This window comes from Mytilus trossulus, chromosome 9, assembly GCF_036588685.1.
Source record: "Mytilus trossulus isolate FHL-02 chromosome 9, PNRI_Mtr1.1.1.hap1, whole genome shotgun sequence".
Taxonomy (NCBI): domain Eukaryota; kingdom Metazoa; phylum Mollusca; class Bivalvia; order Mytilida; family Mytilidae; genus Mytilus; species Mytilus trossulus.
This window is the reverse complement of record NC_086381.1, coordinates 17,576,354-17,604,311: the sequence shown is the minus strand read 5'-3', so window position 1 is coordinate 17,604,311 and position 27,958 is coordinate 17,576,354. Positions and strand designations below refer to the sequence as shown.

The window sequence follows — 27,958 nt, the reverse complement described above, 5'->3', positions numbered from 1 at the left end:
TGCATGAATACTTGATTTGCAGCCGCCTGCCAGGATACCAACCCACACTTTATCAAATAACAACAACTACAAATATCTACGTTTACTAATCATTCACATTACTCAACAACATTTAAGCATTAACAATGTTACAGTATCTAACTCTCTATTTCTTACAAAAATAACCTTAATACAAAATCTAATAGAAAGCAACTACAGCTGAAATTTGACATTTTTCAACATAAATTTTCATAATGTATTTGACAAATATCTCTGTACAATGTATTGATTCAGTAATGGACTCTGCTCAAAAGAACCTTTGGTTTCTAATGATGACTTGTGGATTAAAATTACAAAATAAAATTCCTTTTAATGAACATGTTGTCCTTTTAATGTAAAACTTTTGGTCACATTAATTACGCTGCCATACAAAAGAGTTTCTTCCCTTTGACGTATCAAACACCAAAATGATCATTAATTGCTTCAATAAGATCCGCCTTCTTTTTACTTGCTGGAGTAATTCCTTGTTTCTTACATACTTCCTGTAACAAAGCTACTGTCAGCTTGCCCAACTACAAATATAAAATAAAGTGATTGATTGCTCTGTAATAAGAAGAAATTTTCTTTAAGACAGAAAATAGATAAAAAGATGGATGTAAACAGAGAAGAAATGGCCCAAAGAAATTTTAAATATCATTTTGTTTTCAATTTACATTTCTGACAAATGTACATTTTCAAAATCAAAATTACATTCAGTAAAATTACTGATAGATTCTGAGTTTCAAATATATGTATGCAGCTTTTTGTGAAATTGTAATAATTAATCTTGAATTTCAGTTGCTCATGTAAAATCGTAATATTATCTGATTTCCCAGTAACTAACAAATGAAATATTAAGTATTTTTGAAGTACACACATACTGTGGATTCATTTATTTTCGTGGGTACCAATTTTCGTGGTTTGAGGAAATCTTACATATTCGTGGATATTTAATTTCGTGGTTTTGGCAAGTCTACACTCATTTCTTTACAAAATTTGTATTTCGTTGAACATTTGAATTCGTGGTTCTCCTGTACCCACGAAATCCACGAAAATTGGTATCCAACGAAAATTAATGAATCCACAGTATTTAATTGATCATTACAGTGTATCAAAAGTAGAGAAAATAAGTTACATTGATGAACAATATGAATTATATATAATTACCCTTCCATTTTCAGCCTCTGTTTTAGCATCCAACGTGGCCAATGCCCCATCAGTTTTAGCTTTCTTAGCAGCTGGGTCTGCAGCAGATCCTGCTTTCTACAAGGTTAAAATAATAATAGCATTTAGATGAGGATCTAAAACTTTGAAAAAGGGGGGCCCTTGGTCCCTAAACTATTTGCTTGCAATTCAAATATAACATTCTTGAAGTAGTTCTAAGTCTATTGCAAAAGAATAATATGGAGAATATTCTTTATTTTTTAAGCAAGAAATAGAAAACCTAGTTTTTAAATGAGATTGCATTTCCCTTTTCTGAGCTAAATTAGGTTACAACATGATTGGGCAGCTATTCCTGCATTACATCAAAAACAATATAGCAATACAATTTATACATGATAGAACAGTAAACATTCTTTTTTTGCATCAACATTCTATGTCTCTGCAGTAGATTTCATGTGCTTAAATATACAACATGTTTGTTTTCAATTTATCTCTTTTTTATTTTTACATTTATAATTGGGTGCAATACTGGACATAATTGATTATACTATGTGTAGTTGTGAAAGAAATATTTTATCTTTTACAGACTTATTTGACATTCCCTAGTAATAAATATAAAATTTGTCAATTCTTAATAGGAAAATTAAAGATGCATATTTTAACTTATAAGATACATACCCTTTTCTTTCCAGGTTCATATCCAGCAGGGAATACCAGATCTTTAAATTCATCTATCAACTTTCCTGCTCTTTTTGTCATTCCTGCATCATTTGGCACTGAAAAAAATACATTAAAGAGAATTTGCAATCAGACAGGCAATTTACATTGCTTTAATTCTTATTAAATATAACAAAATTGGTTCACATAAAAATAAAAGAACTCGACTGCAGTCTTATCAAAAGTCATTCAAAAAGAATTAAATGCAAACTGATTGATTAAAAAACTGATGTTTCAATAGGCATTACAGAAAGTCTTGTACAATTTTCATAACGTTGGAAGTAATTTTTGCCAAAGTTACATGTAGTGAACCACAATGAAATATAAACTCTGTATGTAAGTCATCTAAAATCAGATCAAATATGCAGCCATAAGATGGAGAACTGTTTTTAGTATGATGGTAGAACAAGTATAACACTATAAGCCTTGGTCAATTTAGTGGCAGGAGCTTAAAGTATGGACAATTATTTCCAATAAAAGGCTTAAATGTTATTTATGTATAATTGCCATTTTGTTTATTTTCTTTGGTTACATCTTCTGACATCAGACTCAGACTTCTCTTGAATTGAATTTTAAATGTACGTATTGTTATGCGTTTACTTTTCTACATTGGCTCGAGGTATAGGGGGAGGGTTGAGATCTCATAAACATGTTTAACCCCGCCACATTTTTGTGCCTGTCCCAAGTCAGGAGCCTCTGGCCTCTGTTAGTCTTGTATTATTTTAATTTTAGTTTCTTGTGTACAATTTGGAAATTAGTATGGCGTTCCTTATCACTGAACTAGTATATATTTGTTTAGGGGCCAGCTGAAGGATGCCTCCGGGTGCGGGAATTTCTCGCTACATTGAAGACCTGTTGGTGACCTTCTGCTGTTGTTTTTTCTATGGTCGGCTTGTTGTCGCTTTGATACATTCCCCATTTCCATTCTCAATTTTATTAAATAAGAAAAAAGAAAAAGTAATCAATGTAACAAACTAAACACCACAATAATGGCACAATTTCTGAAATTTATCTCCCTGTATCTGTTATATTACTAGTATGGCCTTAACATATACAGTACATTCCGGTTATTTGCATAGCCTATTTGTCAGACGAAATTATGCAATAAAGCGGAGTATGCTTATATCCGAAATGACAAATTACGGAGTCAAATAACATCGATAGTGCAGATCAGCAAAGAAGAAAGATCCATAGTTCACTTACAATATAATGAATGCTTATTTATTCTAATAAAAGTTATTTGTCTACTGTCATACATTTTATTTCATTGTGTATTCTTTCAATAAAGTTTATAAACACATTTTGTTTTAGTTTATTTATGTACCGACTTTTCCTTTACCTGAGATACGGAAATAAAATTGTTCTAAAAATAGATTTGTTTCTATGACCCGGATGTACAAATTAAATTGTTACGCTTTGTTTAAAATAAACTGTTTAACAATACTACACAGTTTATAATCATTGTAAACAATAATTGTGCAATGAACTGCCTTTGATATGCAGTATTTACCAATTACACAGTGATGTTACACTGTTACTTTAACACCGCTACTTTCGTATATGCAAAGCAGTTAACAGGTGCTGGGGCCATGCACGGGTTATTTGCTGGACACGAGTGTTGAAAGTGAGAAAATATAATAATCAGAAGTTAATTTTCTTTTAGAAAAATATTAAAAAGGAAAGATTGATGTATAAAATTCTTCAACCATATATAAATGCCCTGTAATATTTAACATAAATGTAGATCACCAAAGCTGAATTACGAAATTACACATTGGATAATGATCAATAATTAGCAGGCGTTAATGTTTTAAAAATTCACCCAAAATATAATCTATGAACAATGTATGAAATCCAATCAATAATTAACACCTTTTGAGATAGAAGATCATAAATGGTTGTGTTTTTACAACAATCAGCTGATTGACATTTTTATGACCTCGAGGCTTAAAATAGAATATGGGAAACTTTACCTGTGTACACATCGAGGCCTTTTCTATAATCATATAAACACGAAAGATACTGTTTTAAAACTTTATTTGAATAACACGCAAGTAAATGTGAAATAATAATGAAAATTATGATGCATTCTAGAAAAATATACTTACCAAATTGCCGTTTCCGGTCAAAAATCTTGTCAATTTTAACTGAGCATATCTAGCTGGCGATTATTTTCTATGCAATAAACCGAAATGCCACTTGTAAGGCTATGCATATAACCGGACAATTTAACATTAGGTGAATGGGAAATGGTTTTGTGCAGGAGAAAAGTATGCAATTAACAGAATTATGCTATTAAGCGGTATGCAATTAAGTGGAATCGACTGTACTGTAAACCAACTTATTTTCGCAAGCGATTTATTTTCGTGACTTTCACGAGTAGAAAAATAACACAAATAGAAATCGTCGGGAATGTGTCAATCTTTGATCTTTCCCTAAAAAACTTCATCAAGTAAATCAGATAATTGCGAAATTAAATAGCCGTGAAGTGGTCAAGAAAGGATAAAACGCGAAATAAAATATCCGCGAAAATAAGTTGGTTTACAGTAATTATTACTGCTGTAATTCATTCCCAGTGCCATTATATAATATGATTAGTTGTTTACTGGTTTTAATATTTTGGTTTTATAAACTAGATCTTAAACACAATATGATAGGCTATCAATTTTTCTAAGGGATAGACTTATAGATTAGAGCATTAGAATAACAACTCAAAATATAATGAAAACTAAGCACTCACCAAGCTCACCAGATTTTGAAAAATACATTTCATAAAATTAAAGTTACTGTTCTTACTTGTATAATCCACCATTTCTTCAGGTTCATCTCTGTCCAATGCCAAAGCTTCTATGTTCCTCCAATATTTCTGTAATACTGGGTTTTCAAAGCTTTCACTGTTGAAGGTAAATGCTAACTTTTTGATCATGTCCTTTGCTTTGTCTATCTGTTCTGTATTTGCTAGAAAATTAAAAGTAAAACAATGTACATTTTCCAATCTCTTTTTCAAATTTCTAGTAGAATCAGGTTCAATTGCAAAATCATGTTCAAGTTCCTGGTCCATACCTGTCAACTTTTTTAAATGCCCATGGGGCTTGTATGTGCAAGATAGCTCATATATAGTCCTACAAAACCTTTAAGGGGCTTTCAAATTTATTCTAATGTTGTTTTTTGGCTTCTGCATACTTTTACAAGCCTATTGCAAAATTACTTGTTTTGTTGTTTAGGAGTCTCAATGGTGGAAATCACCCGCAAATAGTGACAGTTGGTAGGTATGCTGATCAGTAAATGTATTGTTAGTGAAATTTATCTAGAACTAGTTCTTCCAGTCTGTTTTCCTGAATATGACACAAATATTGACCCAGAAAAGTCCATTTGTTATTCATTCTTTAAAGCTTTATGTTGAACAAAATAAAACAATTGTTCCCTTTGAAAGTGCAGTACCTTATACATAGTTATAGCACTCTATAGCGCATACAATTTCACACATTTGCTACCTTTCTTATATATATTTTTGTAATTAAAAAAGTTTAAAGCAGTTTTGGGGTTTAGGTTATCTTACCTCTAACTGTTTCATCAAGTTTAACTTTCCTAAAATCATCAGCAAAAGGCAGAATTACGACATGAAATCCTGGTGGAGTTATCTGCACTTTGTGCTCATCTAATTCTTCTTCCTGCGAACATGTAAAACAAAACGAATAGTATTATAGTGATGATAAAAGTTAAATGTTATAAACTGGAGAAACTCTAGTTTTGAAACTTTTCATTTTTAGTTAGTTTTTTGTCAGCTATGTTAAGGTTTTACATTTCAAACATCAAAGCCTGATTTAAGTGAATCAAACAATTCGCTCTTTCAAAATCTGAAGCAATCAATTTTTAAACTTGCAATAAATAAATTTTTAAGACAGGTAAATCACATCCAATGCAATGAAATTCAATGCATATACAGTATTTGTGTTTGATCATCAAAATCACATATAGTCCTCAACACTTTTAAAGGATAGCTGAAATAAGATAATAAAAACTGACCTGTGGCACCAATGCAGCAAATCTTGGTGGGAAATTTTTCCCAGGAATATATTTACATATAGGCATCACTCCTCTATCCAAACACTTCTTCAACAAGGCTGAAAACAGTGTTGTACTTCCACTGACAGTCTAAAACAGGGTGAGAAAAGGCTTTGTTAGCAGGGTAAAAATATAAATGTAATCTTAATCTTTAAAATAAGACTAGTGCACTTAAGAAAATATTGCCATAAAAAATAATACAATTTTTTTTTATAAACTGTTATATGTTTTTTTTATACAATACAAAAACATAACAAGAGTGCACACACTGAAATGTCTCACCTACTTTTATAAGGACGACATCAAAAGATCAATGTAAGATAACAAACTTAATTCAAATAGTTTGGGGGTGGGGGGTTGAACTGCTCCAAGATTTGGTTATCCGACATTGATTTTTACATATATCCATACTGGGGTCAATCAATTTTTCCCAAATTAAGTTAAGAGGGTAGGGGGTCAGTGAAAAAACTATGTGAATTAAGTTTTTTATCCTTCATTGAACTTTTGATGTCGTCCCTTACTAATCATTGATATTATGTTGATAGTTTTAAATATAAAGCTTTATTACAACTGTCACATAAACATAACATAAACCAAGAAAACTAATCATTAACCTTTGAACCATCAAAATGAGGTCAAGGTCAGATGAACCATGCCAGGCAGGCATCATGTACAGCTAACAATTCTTCCGTAAAACAAATATAGTTGACCTATTGCTTATAGTTTAAGAAAACAGACCAAAACAAAATAAACAGCTGCGCCATGAGCGCATGATACGCCCGACGTCTTGTGTGGAAGTTTTATGTAATAATCATAAATAGTTTCTGAGAAAGTTGTAAGCAATACCCATATATTGTTTTTGAGACACGGCGGGACATGCGAAACCCCCAACCCTGTTTTTTTTTTTACAAAAAACTAAATATCACTAAAATAAAATTTTGAATCAAAACCAAAAAGTATACAGATCTTAAGATTAATATAACAAAGAAGTGTGTAAAGTTTTAAGCAATAGTCATAAATCGTTTTTGAGATACGGCATGACATGTAAAAAAAACCTCCCCCTTTTTTACAAAATACTCAATAACTCAAAAATGAAATTTTGAATCATCACCAAAAAGTATACAGATATTTAGATTAATATAAAAAAGAAGTGTGTAAAGTTTTAAGCAATAATCATACATCGTTTTTGAGATACGGCGTGACATGTAAAAAAAAACCTCCCCCTTTTTTACAAAATACTCAATAACTCAAAAATGAAATTTTGAATCATCACCAAAAAGTATACAGATATTAAGATTAATATAACTAAGAAGTGTGTAAAGTTTTAAGCAATTATCAAGAATCGTTTTTGAGATACGGTGCGACATGTGAAAAAAAACACACCCCTGTTTTAGTTACAAAGTGCAGTAACTCAAAAAGTTTAAATCTTATTTTCACCAAAAAGTATACAGATCATTTGACCATCATAAAAAACAACTATATTAAGTTTCATGAAATTTAAATAAGTCGTTCTCAAGTTACGGTGCGACATGTTTACGCCGGACAGACGGACGGTACGACGGACGGACGGACAGACGGACTAACACCGGACATTTGTATACCATAATACGTCCCGTCAAAATTTTGACGGGCATATAAAAAACTTAACATTGAGCAATGAACTGTGAAAATGAGCTCAAGGTCAAATAAAACCTGCACCACTGACATATAGATCATAAAATATTTCCATACATCAAATATAGTTGACCTATTGCATATGATATTAGATAAAACGACCAAAACTCAAAATCTCAACTTTGACCACTGAACCATGAAACTGAGGTTCAGGTCAAATAACATCTGCCCACTAGACATGTACACCTTACAATCATTCCATACACCGAATATACTAGACCTATTGCTTATAGTATCCGTGATATGGACTTGACCATCAAAACTTAACCTTGTTCTCTGATGAATGAAATGAGGTCGAGGTCAAGTGAAAACTGTCTGACAGGCATTAGGACCTTGCAAGGTATGCACATACCAAATATATTTATCCTATTACTTATAATAAGAAAGAATTTAACATTACAAAAAATCTGAAATTTTTTTCAATTGGTCACTGAACCATGAAAATGAGGTCAAGGACATTGGACATGTGACTGAAGGAAACTTCGTATCATGAGGCATCTATATACAAAGTATGAAGCATCCAGGTCTTCTATCTTCTAAAATATAAAGCTTTTAAGAAGTGAGCTAACACCGCTGCCGCCGTAGCCGCCCCCGCTGGATCACTATCCCTATGTCAAGCTTTCTGCAACAAAAGTAACAGGCTCAACAACAAAGGACACAGATGGATTTATGACAAAAATTGTGTTTTAGTGATGGTGATGTATTTGTAGATCTTACTTTACTGAGCATTCTTGATGCTTACAATTATATCTATCTATAACGAACTTTGCCCAGTAGTTTTAAGCTAGATACCCCAATGATGATTGTCGGCAAATTTAGTTACATTTGGCCCAGTTGTTTCAGAGGAGGGATTTTTTGTAAAAATTAACAACCACAGATGACCACCAATGCCAAGTGATGAGAAAAGTTGAGCTTAAAATTATAGACATCCATACTAAACATTATGTCCTTCTGCTGTCTGTTTATTGTATATAAGAACAGGCCAAAGATTTTCAGGGGAAAATATGTTACCAAGAGCTTGTCAGAACCAAGACTACTACAACCTCTTTTTCACTTACATTTTCATCTGGATATATAAACTGTCCTGGTTTAACATGATAATATTTCTTTAGACTGGCTCTAGGTTTAAACCCCATCAGGTAAAACCCTGTAAAATCATATTATAGATGAAACTGGCTCTAGTAAATAGACTTTCAGTATATATTCATAAATAATATGCATAATAATAACTTGATATTGACATTTTAGTGCCCTAGTAACACATTTATCTGTGAAATTCATTTTATATGTTGCCAAGGAATTAATGATTTTTTTGATTTTTTTTTACCCTTTCTTGGACAGATCTCAAATGTGAACAAATAAAATATATATAGTACAGACTATAGCTTGGATTTTAATGTTCAACAAAGTATAGATTCTCTCTATGCTTACAAGCAGACTTTCACAAAACTCAAAAAAAATAATATTCTTGAAATTGAATTTTGTAGGTTTCCATGAAAATAAATGAATCCATGTCTATTTCAACAATATTGTAATTATATTAACTACATGTATTACTGGGTGTTTATGGATTTTAGAATGCAACACAGTTTGTGTGACCTGAATTATTTGTTTCAAATATTTATAATTGAATGCAAACTGTGGTCAAGAAAAAATTATGAAAACACTCTTTAATAAAAAAAACCTTGAACTACCAATTTGGTTTTGTTACGTGTATAAATAAAATGTCTGACCTGGCTCTTCAAAGCGTTTAATTTCTGTCACTTCATCATTTTCAAAACAAATTCTCCTTCCACCATATGTCTGAGCCTTTTTCAAATCTTGTGGCATCAATACCTCACCAGTATCCTGATAAAATACAAGTAAAAGTTGCAACATTATGCATAAGTCCATGTTTTATAATATGAATAAAGGAATTGTCAAAAAGCAATTTAAGTAAATGTGTGTATTTCTATGCAATCTTGCTCACCTTAAAATATCCATTTGTTCATATTTTAACTAGAATGTGTCCATAGTAAACAGATGCCCCCCCCCCCCCCTTTTGCACTATCATTATCCATGTTCAGTGGACCATTGAGAACAAAACTTTTATTTGGCATTAAAATTAGAAAGATCATATCATAGGGAACATTTTTACTAAGTTTCAAGTTGAATGAACTTCAACTTCATCAAAAACTACCTTGACTAAAAACTTTAACCTGAAGCGGGACAGACGGATGAACAGACAGACAGATGGACGAACAAACAGACGGATGCACAAACCAGAAAACATTATGCCACTCTTCTATCGTAAGTGGGGCATAAAAACACCAAATGTAGAAACTTAAATTATGTATTATCATATGTTTTGAAATGTGTTATGAACTTTTTTGATTTTGCCTTTTGTTGTCTAGACACGGGTGATATCTGGCCAGTGTTTCTAATTAGATAAATAAGCTATAAAAAAATTTGCCAAATGAAAAATTCAAATAACCTAAATTATTTCTAAAAAGTCTATATATTTATTTGCAAAATTTTGATGCAGAGTTTCTGCTAGTTACTCTTCTATTCTGCACAAATTACTGTCAATTTTGCACATTTTGTCTTTAGCATCTTTTAACAGAAATAAACCAGGGGGAACAACTCTTAACTGAATATACACAAGGGAACTAACTCAAAAACTGAACTTGCCTCTGTAATTACTGTACACTAAAATTAAAACTTTGAACAAGTGTGTAGTAAATTGCTTTCTTACACTTATATAATAGACTTACTTCTAGATAACTTTTGGTGTGGGTTTTCAATTCTTCATTTGTATTTCTGGACAGTTTTACACCATATGGTTTTGGACATGATCTTACAAGTGTGTACCTATAAAGCAAAGATAAGTTAATGTTAATCTTCCATGTGATAACATTTGGTAAAACTAATCAAACTAAAATGCAAAAAAGCATTTCAAACCTTTTGAAGCAAATATTTAAAAGATATGAATTATCTCCCTTATTTCATAATGAACTAAATTTTTACAAAGCTATGAGGAAACTACTGCCAATATGAATATTGGTTTCTCTTGTATGTAACCCATATTTCTATTGGTGTCACTGTCATAAGTACATCTCAGTAACAAAATATGCATTTAAATCTGTCTGGCATAATATTCCATTAGACTTTTTTCATATGCCAAATACAAAAGTTGAAAACATATCAGTAAGCTGTTTATATAACTTGACAAGAAATATGAACTGCAGTGTCATCTATTCATGTTTTACTACATCTCTAAAGCAGAGCCTATTTATAAAAAAAAACACATTTTTTTTATTTATATATTAGCCATGTTAGCTGCTAAAATTGCTAAAAAATGAAATGTTTCATCTTAACAATTTTGATTTCAACAGCAAATTGACAGAGTTAAACCAGTATACCTTTAAAGCAGGGCATATTGTAAATAAAGCTTTTGCAATAATATGTAAATAATATATCAAAACTCACACTCCAACACCTAAATTCAATCCTTTTCCCAGTGAAAATGGAATTCTTCTTAAAGCTCTCTTCTTATGGTCTTTTGTTCGAACTCTGAAATTTCAAATGAAACATAAAACTTTTTTCCATATACCGTATTAACATACATATTTTATTCTTTGTCACTTCAGCAAGAGAGTAAACTCTGTCTTGCAAAAACTTACCCCTACTGATAATTCAAAGTATTAGAAACAGGAAGTCTGATGGATTTTTAAAATGCATATACCTTACAACTACTTATTGTTGAGCTGATGACCAATTATGAAGTTGTTTAGTTTCTGAGAAAAGTGTGACAAAAATATTAAGTTCATTCAACAGGTTGAAAAATTCAAGAAGGTATCAGACAGATCACATATAACATCTCTTCACTGTAAAGTTGTTGACTAAATAAGAATCCATTGATTTAAGTGGTTTCTAAGAAAACTTGTGATTAGAACATTTGTTGGACAGACAAGGTCATTACATTAAAGTCTCAACCTTGACCTTTGATCCTACCTTGACATTAACTCCTCCAGTTTTTCTGCAGGATCAGGTAACTCCGTAATTTCATCATCAGCTGAATACAACAGATCCTACAATTGAGAGAATGATTTGAACTCAATTAAAGTTAAATCTCAGTATTATGGGTATCTGCATCAGCAAAATGTTTCATTTATAAGCTTAATCAAAACTTTTCAATCATGATGTTAATTTGGATGTAGAAAGTTATAGCTGTCATATTTTTGTTGGAGATGTCAGTTGTGGGTGGCTCAATTGGTAAGTTGTACTTTCCAGTATTTTTATTGATTCCTGTAATACATTTTATGTATTCTTGAATGGCAGTTATTAATTGAGGGTGCTAAAACATTATCATTGTCAAACAGTCCGGGTTTTTTGTTTTTTTTATCAAGTAGCAATTATTTTGTACATATGCAGGAGAGAATCTTTTAAAACAATTAATACAATAGGCTATAAAAGAGATGGCAGGGATTAATGACTGGTAATTTACACTGTCATTGAAAAACAATGTTATGTCAGAAAGGGGAAGAAATTTTGACTTTCCTACGGGCCACTTACAAAGAATTGTTGCATGTGTTTTTGGTTTTTTTTTTATTTAAGGCAGAGAACGGCACACTCTATTCACAAGGCATCATAATGGATATTTTGTGACCAGTTGTGGCTACACATTTATACATCCTGCACAACAAAATGGAGGCTATACTTTGTGTAAGGCTTTTACTGCTTATTTAGAACCAAAATGACCATATTTCTATATAACACAGTCACTCTCACAGTACATCAAACAGGAACTGACTGTAATAATTATTATTTGTACCTCTATAATCATTAAGTTGATCAGTGAATTTATGATGCTATTGAAATTAAATACCTTATAAAACTTTGTGACATCAAAAGTGTCTCCTTCTTGAATTAAATGCATGAGTTCTAAATCAATTCCTGTCTCATTCAAATCACTGGCTTTTGTTCTTGCTTGTCTCTAAAATCAAAATGTTCATAATGATTGGAGATTTTAAATAAACGATTTTTTTTTTACATACAATACAAGCAAGCAGATACAGCAATCAAAATGAAAGATATTTTAAAAATGATGACACTTTGGCAGCCATTAGACAATCAATAGCATATTTCATGATTACTTAAGGAAGGTGATACAGATGAATACAATTTTTTTTATTAAATATTGAGAAAACAACACGATCAAAACAAAAATAATATACATTTTAAACCTGGAAAATAAATTCTTTACTTTTGAGACATGAAAAAAACCTGCTAATTGTTGTAGCTATAAAACAAGCACATTAAGATGGCTAATTCAGTGTGTTGTTACATTACATATACAAACTGGCCTTTGTAAGTCTTGTATCATTTTAATTTTAGTTTCTTGTGTACAATTTGGAAATAAGTATGGCGTTCATTATTTTTTAAGGGGCCAGCTGAAGGACGCCTCCGGGTGCGGGGATTTCTCGCTACATTGAAGACCTGTTGGTGACCTTCTGCTGTTGTTTTTTTCTATGGTCGGGTTGTTGTCTCTTTGACATATTCCCCATTTCCATTCTCAATTTTATACAAAGATTTCAACTTGTCTTGAATGTAACATTTGGAAACATTTAAAATAGTCATTATAATCATGAGAAAGTCAGAAGAAACTGATGACTCTTTTTTCCTGAATCAGATCTTTTTAAAACCTATTTTTGATTATAATATGCCTTAAAATTTGTTGTATATATGGTTTCAAGTCTACTCATTGTCATAATAATTTCAAAACTATTAGTTTAAAACAGGGTGCAAAAAATGTGTTTTGTAAAGAAAGCAAAATTTGTAGACAAACCTGAAGCTGTGGACTACCAGCATGTGGATTGTCATTGTTTGTAAATAACAGGATTCTTTTGGATCCAACTTTCTGTGTACTATAAAACATAATACAATGTAATACAAATGTCATCATATTAAAATTATTTCTACAATAAACTGATTCATCATTTATCATGGATTATCAATGTTCGGAATTTCATGGGTAAAGGTGAACATTGAATTTACATGTTTAATGAAATACATGTAAAAATTTTCTATTAGCTTGTGTGCAGACTGGAAATCCAGGAAATCAACGTTCGAAAAATTACAATTTTTCCTCATCCATGAAAATTGGTACCCACGAAATTTAATGAATCCATAGTACTTTCACTTTCTTTTTATAATCACTATGGTCACATAAAGAATTTATTTATCACTTCCAAATTTTGCACTTCAGCACATTTTTCTGTAGTATTGTTTTTTATCCAGATGATGGTGCTCTAGCCATTGAAACATGTTAATCTCATTAAATTACTACAGCAATCCCTAAAGTGTTATTGTTAAAACTGATTTCACTTTTTATATTTTTTAATATAAGTTATTAATTTCACCAAAAATCTACACCATTTGTTATTACCATGTTATATGAATACATTTCTAAATGACAGTTATACCTGTTTGAAAACATGTTTTGGCAGGTCCATAGTGCTTCATGTAAGGAAAATGCTGTACTGTGTCCAAGATCTTTACCAAACTTCTTATAGCCATCTGTAAAAATAGGATTTAAAAATAGTTGTGTTATAATGGAAAAAATACAATTTCTTGACACTACGATTAAAGATAACAATTCAAAACTTTATCCTAATTAAAACATAATTCTCAAGATTTTAGAATACCCATCTTCACAGTACACTGATGAAGTTTGTCTGTAAGTTCTATGATGGACTTAGCCTAGTCACTGAATAGCAGCCAAAAGATCATCAACAAGATCAAATAAGCCTATAGGTGTAACACCACTAATTCAGGCCCGGCCAGAAAGCACATACCAGAAAGTAGTACATATTTAACACAAAATAGTTCCTACGCATGAGTGTAACTTTCAAAATATGTAGAATATTTAGGTATTTTTGGTATCAAATGAAAGCTGAAGGACTGGTGATCATTGTAGAACACTTTTGGACTTTTAGTTTTGAATATTAAAAAAACTGCACCAAATTTTAAAAAGAGGGTACATTTTGTCTGTTTGTCAGATCTAAAGTACCTGTTTTGGTACATCTGAAGTTCTGGGAACCAGTTCTTTCTTATATGCCATGCAAGGTATGTTGATTTTTTCAGTACAAGACACCATAAAGTGTTGCTTTGAAATGCAATGATTGCCACTTTATTTGAACTTAAAATAAAAGAGGTGTGCCTGCTTGAAACGGAGGAATTTAACATAGAAAGCAATGGGACCATGAATTAATGGTGTACTTCCTATTACAGAGAATCACCAGAAATCCAATTTTTAGAAGTTGTACCTATTCCAATGAAAATAAGTCAAATATGATGTTAGTAATCATGTTTAATCATCTTTTTTTGGTCAACCAACCTGCTTATGGGAAATTTAAGCTCTTAAATTGGCAAACTCAAATATGTTAGCCTTTTATGGTCATACAACATGCATGCAGTGAGGACTTGACTCCAAGTTCTTATTTTTGCATTTTTTCTGATGGAAATCCATAAAACATGTATTTTATGACTTGTATATGGAACAGAATAGCTCTTGGTCAAAATTATTTTCTGATTTTTCAAGATTTTTTGTTTTTCTTATGGTAGCCTTTTACAATCTAGGCAAATGGTATATACTCATATAAGAATTATAAAATATCACTGTGCATGCAATTTTGAACCAGTTTAGCAAGTTATCTAGCTGAGGGATATATAAATTGCTCTTATTTATCTATGGTTTACCACAGAATTTATGGTTCATACAAAAAAAGCTTTTTTTGAATTTAAAGAAAAAAGGGGGGATAATTTCTCATTTATGTCTTAAGTTTGGAGTAATATATTTTTATTCAATGAAGAACCTCTGATAAAATTATGACTATTAGTAAGCGCATAGCTTTCCTTATAGAAATTAATAAATAAAACAATGATATTGAGAATAAAAAAAATATATTGGCCACTGGTAATATACATATGCAGTTTTCTTTGAATAACCCATATGTTACTACCAGTCCAATTTGAGCTTTGAAGTAATAAAATAGTCTTTGGAGTAAAGCTTTATAGGTTTTTTATTGCTTGAAATAGATCATAGAATGAAAAAAAGTAATGCTCAAGTCAATATAGCAAGTTTGGTTCTGTTATAGGTGTAACACCACTAATTCAGGCCCGGCCAGAAAGCACATACCAGAAAGTAGTACATATTTAACACAAAATAGTTCCTACGCATGAGTGTAACTTTCAAAATATGTAGAATATTTAGGTATTTTTGGTATCAAATGAAAGCTGAAGGACTGGTGATCATTGTAGAACACTTTTGGACTTTTAGTTTTGAATATTAAAAAAACTGCACCAAATTTTAAAAAGAGGGTACATTTTGTCTGTTTGTCAGATCTAAAGTACCTGTTTTGGTACATCTGAAGTTCTGGGAACCAGTTCTTTCTTATATGCCATGCAAGGTATGTTGATTTTTTCAGTACAAGACACCATAAAGTGTTGCTTTGAAATGCAATGATTGCCACTTTATTTGAACTTAAAATAAAAGAGGTGTGCCTGCTTGAAACGGAGGAATTTAACATAGAAAGCAATGGGACCATGAATTAGTGGTGTACTTCCTATAATCTGTGAGTGTTGGAAAAATTTGGTTGGTTATATAGGGAATCACTGAAGCATGACAGGAATAGCTCCTTTTAGGCCCAGTCAGTTGGCCCCACTTATGAAACTTTCTAGATCCGCCACTGTAAGTTTCTTTGAAATTTTAATGGACAGGATACAGTAGATAGAATGATGTGCTAAATGAACAATGTTTTTTTTTTTATCTATATAGTAAATGATACAAGTCTGGAATGATGATAACTTTCAAGTCACCCCTATAAGGGGTTTGATAGTTAGCATGCAATCTTTGTCCCAAATATGTTAATCCCTATGGTTGAAGAGTTCTCTGTTTATCATCCATGACAGATAAAAAAGTGCATTACAATACACAACGACTGTTTGACAGATGGGTATATAGAGAAGAGATATAACTGAATATAAAAATCACTAAAGACAGTGATTGAATAGTACTATATTCTTCAAATTACAAGGAAACCAGATCCCTGTGAAAGCCTGTCTTCTTTATGTGGGGGTTAATCATCCAGCTTATATTCTGCACAATTCCACCAATGAGGAATAAGTGACATTGACACTTATATCATGTAAGGGACCTTTGCCTTGAGATAATATAATAAAAGATAAAAGTTGCATAATCTTGCTTTAAACACTGGTTAAAAAATAGTTCAAATCCATAGACTGAAAGTGAAAGTTGTTCACTAAAAATGGCTCAAGTTCCTAAAGCTTGTCAAATTTGTGCCGAGAATATTCAAATTAGGTGGAAATGTTTGAACTGTAAAACATTACTGTGTAATGAGTGTGGCCAGAGACATGTACGTGACGAGCTCTACCATGAACATCAGGTTGTGGACCTAGATAATATTGAGAGAATGCAAACTTACGATTTTACAAAATGTTCTTTCCATCCTAAAAATAGTGTTTCACTGTACTGCTGGGAGTGTAAACAAACTATCTGTGTTGATTGCCTGGGGAAATCACACCATGGACACACTTTGGAGACAATAGAAGATGCACGTGTGAGTATGAAAAAAACACTTTGGAATCATCAAGCAAAAATTAACAGTCAGCATCTTAATTTATGCTACAGTGAGAAAGAAAAGATACAGAAAGAAATGAGGCTCCATAAAGGAAAATTCGAAGATGAAAAGCAAAAAATTCTAGAATATGATTTATACTTGAAAGAAGAAATATCTCACAGAACTGAACTCCTTCTAGAGGAACTTATAGACGAAATAAGAACAAGTGCACATGATATTAATACCAGAGCTACCAAACTTGATTATAGAATTAAAATGTTGCATAAAACAAACTCAGCAATTGAAAATAAGAAAGAAAGTTTTGATATTCACACACTGAGGTCAGTAACCGAGCTGTCCACTAATGTACTAAAACTTCCAGTAGACACTTTTCTTTCCACGAAAACTTTACCGTGCAGCAGCAAGCAGTTCTGTCCAGGTCAGAGCAGACAGGAACTTGAAGACGTAATAAAACATTTGGCGGGATCGTTGAAAACAGTTCAACCATACGTTCCTAGTTCTATTGAATTCAAAAGTATCAACTCATTCAGTACAGATTTAACTTCAATATCATCCATAAAATCTAAACAAGACGGTACAATTCTAATAAGCAGTAATCAAGATACCAATTTTAGACAAGTGGACCTGGAACAAGAGAAAATATTAGAAGAAGACAAAAATATGAAATTTCATCATTTCGCAATCACAAAATCTAACACGGTCCTATTTGCCATAGTAGATAACAACTGCATAAAAGAGGCGAAAAATAATGGGCAGACTAGTGACTTTTATATATTTTCAAGTGATAATCCTACAACAACTACAGCCTTACATGTGACAAATGCTGGATTGATACTTGTAAGTACAATAGAAGAAGGAGGATTGCCTTACACAATTACCGACACTAGTCAACGACAAGTTATGGTTTTATCTGAGTGTGGTGATATCCTGAGGATTCATGAGTCTGATCCAATTGGCCATAGACTATTCTTACATCCTGACAAACTAACTTCTAATGATGGCGGAGAAATCTGTGTTATAGACAAGACCTCTCAGACAAGTGGAATTATAGTGATAATAGACTCAGATCATCTTCTCAAATGGATTTTCCATGGAATCAAAGAGGAAAAATTTGATCCAATAGACATTGTTACCACTCCCACCGGAAACCTTGTAATCAGTGAGTCCCATGGAACATTACTTATTATGAACTATGACTGTGTTATCCTTAAAAAGCAATCCACGATAGAACTTGGAATAGAATTCCCCCATTGTTTAGATATAAACAATAAAGGGCTGCTCACTGTCACCAGTAATAGACAATATTTCAAGCATAAAGCAAAATTATTTTTATTCAAATTTTCTGGTTTCTGACCAAGATTTGTTGTTGCTTTGAAATACATAATGTAATTTTGTTATCTTTATGCAAATTTGAAGGGGTGGAAAAGATATATCTGAAATTTTTACCTAACAAAAATGGAGTAAAGTTAGTGAAAAATTTAAAAAGATACACAGTTTTTCTATTATGCAAATCATGACATACAAGGAAGCTGTGTATTTTAACCTACGTAAACTTTTATTTTTTAACATTGCTGCTGGTATGCTATCATATTTTTTATTTATTTTTACCTCATTATGTATCCAACAAAAATGTGAGATTAATTTTTGCCATTTTACGAAAACCTGCATACAAATATATGTATCAGATATTAGAATTGGAGTTCTCATTAATGTAATACTTGCCAAGTAGCAATTAGAAAAAGCTTGCAATAATTTCTGAATTTACCGTACATAAAGATCAATCTGATTAAAATCAATTTATGACTGCCCCAGTTTATTGATATATTTCTGCCAGACATCATCTGGACAATTTTGGTTTTAAAATCATACTTTGTATTTAATATTATAAAATTATAAATATGTAGATAGATTATTGTTATCTTTTATCAAGTGGCCTTACATGAGCATAACATATAATGATAATATAATCTTAACACATCATATTTCCAATATAAAAACTTTATACAGGTTGTTTTTATATACAAAACTAATAGCAGTTTCTTACATAAATGTATTTCCTGTCTGTCTTACATTGAAATTCTTTCAAGTCAAGGTCATACTACACATATAAGAAATGATTTAAAACAGTTTGCAAAGGGAACCAACTCCTTTGTAGAACAACATGTGTCCTTTCTTATCCAGAATAAGTGGCACAAGAAAAGCAATGAACCATGTTTCTCTGACAGTCATCTGCATCTTACACTATTTCTTTAGAACAAATACAGTTGGTTATTTCATGTACAATTACTGAGTTACACACCTTGTCTGGGTTCCAGACTAATCCCATCCACAGAGGCATTGTAATGGATGAAAATGACGTCAAGGCTATGTGAAAAAGACATGATAACAAGATTTGATCAATTTTGCTTTCCTATGTAAATATGTAAAATTGATACCCAACAACGCAAAAAGATGTATTAGAAAAATATAAAACAAAACAAAAGAATCCAAGAAGTCTGTTTCACTAACCAAGTCATCAGATTGACTTTTAATTGGTCATCATTAGATACATTCCATCATATTTTCTACAGAAGATCAATTACCTACAATTTCAAATGATTAGAAGAGAAGTGTTTTTTTTCAAATCAGTTTGTCATAAACAGAGGTAAATTGAATATAAGGGTGTAAAAATAACCTCTTTTGGTCAAATAACAAACTGTTTTCATTCCAACTAAATACCAATTAACATTGGCCTACCACTAAAGGTTTCCCTTGAATTAAACTCCTGACAAACTAATACATGATAACTCAGAAAAAAATTCAAAGTCGATAGACCATGACTAAGAGGGCAGAGTCAAATTATCACCATTGAATTGAGGTATGCCTATGCTTACACAACTACATACCAAATATCATTGACCTACCACTTGTGGTTCCCCATAAACTGACCTAATCACAAACTAATACAACTAAGTGGGCAGAGCTAAGTTATCTCCACATGGAAATGAGATGTGCCAATGCTTATACAACTGCATACCAAATATCATTGACCTACTACTTGTGGTTCCCCATAAACTGACCTAATCACAAACTAATACATGTAAATAAGCAAAAGTTTTGAAGTCAATAGACCATGACATAGGGGGCAGGGACAGATAATCTCAATGGAAATGAGATGTGTCCATGCTTATACAACTGCATACCAAATATGATTAACCTACCACATTATACCTAATCACACAAACTAATACATTGCGGACACCACCGACGCCGACGCTGGAAACTGCATACCTATGTCTCACTTTTTCACTCTGTCAGGGCAAGACAAAAACCACTGTTGAGGTTCATGTCTTGGAATGAATGCAAGAAAGTATTATGTGAAGTCAAATAGATTTTTTTAGATCTTAATCATCCCCATCTTTCCTTATGGTGCATGTTCTTTCAATAAACTGTAATGGCAAACCAAATGAGAAAGCATTTGCATAAAATATAGGCATCTACAGTTATGATGTGGGGATGTCATAAATGACTATCAACTCTTTCATCTATAAATAAACTTCTAATGATTGTGTCATTATGTTAATCACATGAAATGAAACAAATCATATAATGATTAGAGTATATTTTTATAAGCTGATTTCACTAGCCATTTATATCTGATACTGTGTGATTTTATGGTAAATGCTCATATAAGAGGTAGTGCATATAGACTTTACTCATATTCATTACACCATAATTATCCACTCACTCAAAGATCTGGAAACACACTACAGCTGAAACAAAGTTTAGGCCAATTGATCATCAACTGTTTTCTGATTTAACAGATCTCTGAAATTATAATGGAAAATTCAAGGAGGAAAAGGATTTCTAAAGGACTAAGGAAAAGAATCAGAAACTGGTCTTCATTTTTCAACCATGGACCAAGAACCTACACTTCCACTTTAGATGAAATCAGACAACCACCTTCCACTTTGGAAGGGATAACCCCATGCAATCCTTTGACTCTCGGTCGAGCAACTTTTGCAGCAACATCAGACATAAAAACAACAGAAACTACATATTTGAATAAGAAATTTTCAGCAAGGAACCCATCTTCAACCCAAATTTCAATAGAAAGAGGAGCACAAGTCCCAATTAATTGCAAAGTATGTAAAGAAGATCTTAATGTACAATATCAATGTAAGAACTGTTTTATAGCACTTTGTTATACATGTTGTAAGAAACATATGTCTAAGAGCAGCTACCAAGATCACCGAGTCATCAATGTTAATAATGGTTCAACAATTCTAAAGCCTATAAAATGTCAAGTGAAAACTCACAAGAAAGATGACATTTCAATATTTTGTCAGAGTTGTGATAAGTTCATGTGTTTAAAATGTCTCACGGAATGCAATCACCAGACTACTTCACTTAAGGAACTTGAAACACTTTATTCAGAGGATATAGATTTGCTAAATAAATATCATAAAATAATGGATGAGGATTATAAAAATAAATTCATGGGAGAAATAGCAAAACTACAGACTTCGCTAAGGCAGCATGAAGAGTTTTATGAAAAAGAAAAGAAGAAAATAATTCATCATGATAAAGTATTGAAGGAGGAAATTACAAAACATACAAACAAACTTTTGGCAGAACTTGACATGGAGTTAAAAAAGACAAAAGCCGATCTGGAGAATCAGTCACTTGATACAGAAAGGAACATTTGTAAGCTAGTGGAGAAAATTTCATCAATCACCAATGAAACAAGTAATTCTGATATCATGTGCATTCATGAAGTTAAAAAAGAAATTGAAGAATATTTACTTAATGTTAAACTTTCAAATGTTAGTTTACCATTTAAGGTAAAAACATTTTTAGTAGCTGACTTTCAGGAGAATAGTGTTGAAAACTTTTATGGAATATTACAAAATTCTGTAATTGATATGGAAATTGTAATCAGAACATACAACACTAATCTCAAGTCAATTACTTCATTATTAACCACAGACTATGCCATTTGTTTAGGAAGCAAAGAAGATTCTCTTATAAGGAATGTCAAAATGGCTCATGGCCATGGCCAGCTGGAAACATTACAAGAAATAAAAGACGTAAAAATCGAACATTTATTCTTATCAAATAAAGGGAACATTCTTGTGTCTCTTCATAATGACCCATGTATTAAAATGCTCACAAAATCAGGTCAAATGAATAAGTTTTATGAATTTAGTCCAACTGACTGGTTCGGAAATCCTCAAGTGCCACTCTGTTTTCATATTCTACAAGAAGGTAAGAGAATAATAGGAACCAAAGAAATAAATGGAGAATTATTTCCGTTGTCACAAACAAGTTGCAGACAAATGTTGGTACAATCATCTGACGGTAAACAATTAAATTGCTATGAACGTGATAAAAAAGGTAACCGATTATTCACTCTACCATATCGGATAACATCAAACTCTAAGACTAAAATATGTGTATTGGATCGAACAGATGCTAGAGGAGGCAGAATAGTCACCATAGATTCCGAAGGTGTAGTGGAATGGATATATAATGGTCATCCAAAGAAAAGTCAATTAAAGTTTAATCCTACAGATATTGTGACAACCTTCCGTGATAATATTGTTATTAGTGACTTGAACAATGCAATCCACATCATTAATTATAATGGTGAAATGGTGTCTTTTCTACAAACTAAAACCTTTGGAATCCTGCTCCCACTGAGTATAGATATTTACTGTAAAGATGAACTTCTGATTGGATGTAAACATGACCAGGCTAAATTACATATAATGACATTTAACGGATTTTAATGCATATGTGTATAGGTTGCAATTTCCCATAGAAACTCTCTTTGCGGGTAAAATTACCACTTTTACTATGTTTCTTAAAAATCATATCCTAGAATGGAAAGTTGATATGCACTTCAATCTTATCTAAATGTCAAAACATAAGGCTGTGCAGCATATCTATATGCCCCGAACTTTTTATACTAAACTTTTATACTAATAGATATAGGAAGATGTGGTGTGAGTGCCAATGAGACAACTCTCCATCCAAGTAACAATTTAAAAAGTAAACCATTATAGGTTAAAGTACGGCCTTTAACACGGAGCCTTGGCTCACAAAGAACAACAAGCTATAAAGGGCCCAAAAATTACTAGTGTAAAACCAATCAAACGGGCAAACCAACGGTCTAATACTAACTCTTCTTTCAATTTATGTCTTCAGAATCAATTTTTGATGCAACTGTGTGTTATAATACTGGTAATTATAATATGTCTATGTTTTGTTTTAGTAGATGAAACATAGAAATCATATATGGTAACCAGTACAGGTATATGTATTCAAAACAAAATATCTTTGAATATAATATATCTCCCCAAAAGAGGAGATTTTTATATTTTTTGTCTAGAAAAAGAGAACAAAATAATAAAACATGAATAAAGCTCATTTTTACTTTTAAAGGTTTTTGGTAAAATACATAACATTTCTTACTTCAAAGCTGCCTTATGCAGCTGTAATATATATGTTTTTTTTAACTGTTTAAACCATTTTTTCTGTTAATTGTGATATACAGTAGATGTCATTAAATCAATATATTTTCAAACATTGATTTTAATCAGTAACTATGTTGTTAAATTGTATTGAATCATATATTTTAACAGGTCAAATACCTCGTAATGATAATTTATGTAATCTGATAACAGATAAATATGAAAGTTCTATTGACAAGGACAAAAAGTCAAATTGATCATAAAAACAATTATCAAAAATAAATATTTACAAATACACAATATATTTATTTGCTTACTGATAAGTCAATTAGTTTTGGCATGTCATGCATATATCACATGACCTTTGTTTCAGCCTATCAGATGGCATCTTAAAATAACTCAGCTGAATTAGTCTGGATCTGTCACATGATGACTGTAAACGATTTCATTGTAGACGCCACATAACCTTAGCAAATGAGGTCATGTTAATATAAATTCAAATAAAGACGTACTTAATATACATAATTTCTTAACCAAATTATTCAATCTAAAGCTTCTCCTATGGATCATAAAATTAAGAATGGAAATGTGGATTAGGTCAAAGAGAAAACAACTCAACCAAAGAGCAGAAAACACTCAAAGGCCACCAATTGGTCTTCCAAGCAGCAAGAAAATCCTGCTTCAGCTTGGCCCTTAGTTCAGTGATCACAGAAATACCTACAGTAAAACTAAGTCTAAAAGAAGTGCAGGTTCCATGTCAGAATAGGTAACAAAAAAAAACTAAGCAAAATGACAATAATATAAGGACTACTAGCAGTTGCTGACATGCCAGCTCCAGACATCAATTAAATTATGTCATCATAATAATTTAAAATTAAGAACAATTCCACCCATTAATAGGGGTTTAGTATGGTACCATCATAATATATTGCGCAAGTTGTCTATTGATGCATATTCAGGTCTTGGTTCATGTTTACCTGATATGGATATAAGTATGAAGCCTTCATCGTTCCAGACAGACACGCTTCAGATAGATTTTTAAAGTGCAAGTTCAAAAGGTAATATAGTCAACAGGAAAATATGTCACTCAATCCAGACAAATTTTCCCTGACTACAGGCTAATCAGCCTTTGCTATCACTCCTAATTGCAGCATACTTAGCAGTAATGAAATACCAAATCTTAGGTCTTTGGTTTGACCTCCCAGGGATCAAACCCATGACCTCAATGATACATCAAACTTATCAAGCATGCTACAATAACATGAATAAGGCAGTCAGCTGTAACAGTATGTGACGATTACCAGTAGAACTAGAAATGGGGGACTAAATAATTAAATTTGTAAATATAGCAGCCAGTTTCCCCCATCAGAAATGTAATATTCAAGACTCTTTCTGTACCACTTGTAATGAATGATAGACAACAATTTATTATGAATCAAAAACTGTATAAGATGTAAAAGTTTTATTAAATAATTAATTCAAAAGCCAGTAAATTTTAAGAAGAATATCTTGGCTTTATGTCTGAAATATTGTCTTAAAACTGACAAGTAATTGCCCCTTTTTGTCTATTCCTAAACTCATTGGATATTCTATTCCTGTGTGTTCTGTGGTCAGTTTTTTAATAATAACACCTTCATAACTGAATATATATAGCGCACCATGTGATTCACTGGCAATTATGTTTCCACTGTTAGATGTTACAATATCTACTGGATTAAACTCCCAATTATCTTTCCTTTCCAATATGCCCTTTGTTTTGCCCTTTGAATCAATTATTACTAATGCTCCTGCCTGAGGAGACAGCTTGCCCAAATAACTTATCTCATTATAGTCATTAGAGGTCAACTTTACTGGTCTCATACATAGAAAACGTCCCTCTGGATAAAACTTATGCATTCTTAACACTTTTCCAAATTCTGATAAAACAACAACTTGTATTTGACTTAATTTTTCAACTTTGTACAAGTCCCCACCTTTCTCAACTGTACTGACTAACACATTGCTATTCTTACACACATGTAAGGCTGACGGTACATGTATCTGCATACCAGCACTGTAACATGTGTGAAAATCTTTGATTCTATTTGTTTTTGGGTCCAGTTCTTTAATTGTAGGATCTTCGTCTTTTATGAAAAGTAAACTACATCTTTTACTCACGGCTATGTCAGTGATATTCATATCTTTAAATTCCTGTAATATAGTTTTTTTCTGGAAATCAACTTGTCTTAGTAAGTTTGAATCATTTGAACTAGCTATCCATAGGTTATTTTTCTCATCCACAGTCATAGATTTTATAGATGGTAAATCAGTGCAATATGAGTCTATGTTTTCACAAGTAATAGAAGCAGAGCCAAATATGTCAACATTGACTAATAATCCAAACACAGGATTAATAACGGATGAATCTTTGTCTGTCTCATTAAGTACAAACTTCTTGGCCATTATATTTACTGGGGCAATTGGGAAAGAACTTTCAGCTTCATCGGCAAAAGTTTGAACATCTTTAGCAACTTTCTTAACAGTATCAAAATCAGACTTACATGTTCTTTCGTGTTCCTCTATCAAAGAAACTTTTTCAGATAATATTGAAAGTCTATTTTCTATAACAGTAGAAGAAGCTGTTATTTTTGCTTTGCTTTTCCTAAAGTGTTCGTCTAACTCTTCCAAAAGTTGCTCAGTTCGCTGCGTAATTCTTTCCTTCAAATGCATATCATATGTTATGATTTTCCTCTTCTCCTCCTCAAATGATTTGCAATGACTCAATATTATTTTTTCAAGTTTATTCTTCTCTTTTTCACAATATTGCATATCAGTTTTTATTTTCTTGTGGTTTAAATTCAAATTTCCAGTAAACATTGAATATGCCTCATCAAGTTTCCTAACATCATGTTTACGATGAGCTCTCTTCAGACAATTATCACAGATTGTTTGGAAACAGTCTAGACAATACATTTCAGCTTTGGGTTTATTTTTCACATGGAACCAACATTTCACATCTCCTAAGTATGAATGTTCATCTATATCTCTCAAATTAACAACATTGTGGTTAACACTGCTTTTATCACCTGAATGTCTCTGACCACAACTATTGCACAAAATAAATTGACAGTTTAAACATTTCCATTTGAGTTTCGTATCTTTGTCACAAATTTGACAGGTTCTTGGTACCTGGGCCATTCTCAGAGGTAAACCTGTTGCCATTGTTCTTAATCAAATCAACAACTTCACTTCACAATCATCATATCAAATAAAATTTATAAAATATGATAATTTTGTGATAATTATGACTAAAGTCTAACTTTGAGTGTTTTAAGTGTAATTAGTTCAATGACAATATATATCTATATATAATATGCATGGACCTTTATCCACTGATCCTTTGAAATAAAAACTTTGTAAATTGTTGTGATATATAGAATATAAATTTTCTTGTGAGAAATCAAAGGAACAGCAAACCAGATATTTTAATATTCATTTGTGTCCTGGCATTTTCAAATATCGCAAGCACAGTGAAAGTTAAAATCTTAAATATTGAATTGGACCTCCATTTTGTCATCAGTAACAACATAATAAAATTTGAAAAGTTTTGGTTTAACTGTTCATGAGTAAATGCATGGACACTGCTAGGCAGACGCCTGCCTTAAGATCATCCCAAAATCAGTAACCAATTTTACTTCGGAAATACGTTTAAAAAGTACATTTACAAGCTTCAGAATTTTAACCCAAAATCTTATCATAAAAAAAGGCTCTGCTAAAATTTCATAAAATTCTATGAAAGCTTTGACAAAGTTATGGAAATTTCATGTTCTCACGCCGTCACTGTATAGCATGCTCACATGAAGCTTGATATAAAAAAAATTTGAAGCGCTTACCAGTAGTTCTTGAGAAGAATGATACAAAGCATTAGGTAATCAGGAAGTTAATATGAAATCACATGGTAAAGCATGTGACCCTGAAGATTTTATCAAATTGCAGGATGTTTTAGTTTGTAATTCCTTGAACAAAACTATATTGAAAGGATATATATAGAGGTTAATCAGTATACAGTCACACCGATAGACACAGATAGACAGACAGAGGTAAACCAGCATACCCCCTACTTTAGAGTGGCCAGGATACAGTCACACCTATAGACACAGATAGACAGACAGAGTTTAACCAGCATACCCCCTACTTTAGAGTGGCCAGGATACAGTCACACCTATAGACACAGATAGACAGACA

At 31.9% G+C, this 27,958-nt stretch overlaps 4 protein-coding genes across 4 annotated transcripts; 2 read left to right on the top strand and 2 right to left on the bottom strand.

Annotated features, from left to right (window-relative positions):
• Positions 1 to 67: 67 nt before the first annotated feature.
• On the bottom strand, positions 68 to 14,200 carry LOC134685221 (X-ray repair cross-complementing protein 5-like). The gene is made up of 14 exons (XM_063544739.1): positions 14,103 to 14,200; positions 13,466 to 13,544; positions 12,506 to 12,613; positions 11,632 to 11,708; positions 11,107 to 11,190; positions 10,392 to 10,488; positions 9,372 to 9,486; positions 8,697 to 8,785; positions 5,926 to 6,054; positions 5,459 to 5,570; positions 4,696 to 4,857; positions 1,861 to 1,958; positions 1,186 to 1,281; positions 68 to 551 (listed from the first exon to the last, which is right to left on the bottom strand). The coding sequence occupies exons 1-14, from the start codon at positions 14,114 to 14,116 to the stop codon at positions 435 to 437; spliced, it is 1,377 nt and encodes a 458-aa protein (XP_063400809.1). The 5' UTR covers positions 14,117 to 14,200; the 3' UTR covers positions 68 to 434.
• Positions 14,201 to 16,946: 2,746 nt separating this feature from the next.
• On the top strand, positions 16,947 to 18,632 carry LOC134684348 (E3 ubiquitin-protein ligase Trim36-like). The gene has a single exon (XM_063543635.1). The coding sequence runs from the start codon at positions 16,947 to 16,949 to the stop codon at positions 18,630 to 18,632; it is 1,686 nt and encodes a 561-aa protein (XP_063399705.1).
• Positions 18,633 to 21,097: 2,465 nt separating this feature from the next.
• Positions 21,098 to 23,050, top strand: LOC134684347 (uncharacterized). The gene has a single exon (XM_063543634.1). It carries the CDS (start codon positions 21,098 to 21,100, stop codon positions 23,048 to 23,050), a length of 1,953 nt encoding a protein of 650 aa, XP_063399704.1.
• Positions 23,051 to 25,249: 2,199 nt separating this feature from the next.
• LOC134684346 (uncharacterized) lies at positions 25,250 to 26,935 on the bottom strand. Its single transcript, XM_063543633.1, has one exon. It carries the CDS (start codon positions 26,933 to 26,935, stop codon positions 25,250 to 25,252), a length of 1,686 nt encoding a protein of 561 aa, XP_063399703.1.
• Positions 26,936 to 27,958: the final 1,023 nt, after the last annotated feature.

What these genes read in the sequence shown, in the direction of transcription:
- LOC134684347 (XM_063543634.1), top strand. Translation starts at nt 21,098, where the DNA reads ATGGAAAATTCAAGGAGGAAAAGGATTTCTAAAGGACTAAGGAAAAGA.
- LOC134684346 (XM_063543633.1), bottom strand. Translation starts at nt 26,935, where the DNA reads ATGGCAACAGGTTTACCTCTGAGAATGGCCCAGGTACCAAGAACCTGT.
- LOC134685221 (XM_063544739.1), bottom strand. An exon ending in TTGCTGCATTGGTGCCACAG is followed by an intron (nt 5,571 to 5,925) that starts GTCAGTTTTTAT and finishes ACATGTTCGCAG; the next exon opens with GAAGAAGAATTAGATGAGCA. An exon ending in CAGAGGCTGAAAATGGAAGG is followed by an intron (nt 552 to 1,185) that starts GTAATTATATAT and finishes TTATATTTGTAG; the next exon opens with TTGGGCAAGCTGACAGTAGC.
- LOC134684348 (XM_063543635.1), top strand. Translation starts at nt 16,947, where the DNA reads ATGGCTCAAGTTCCTAAAGCTTGTCAAATTTGTGCCGAGAATATTCAA.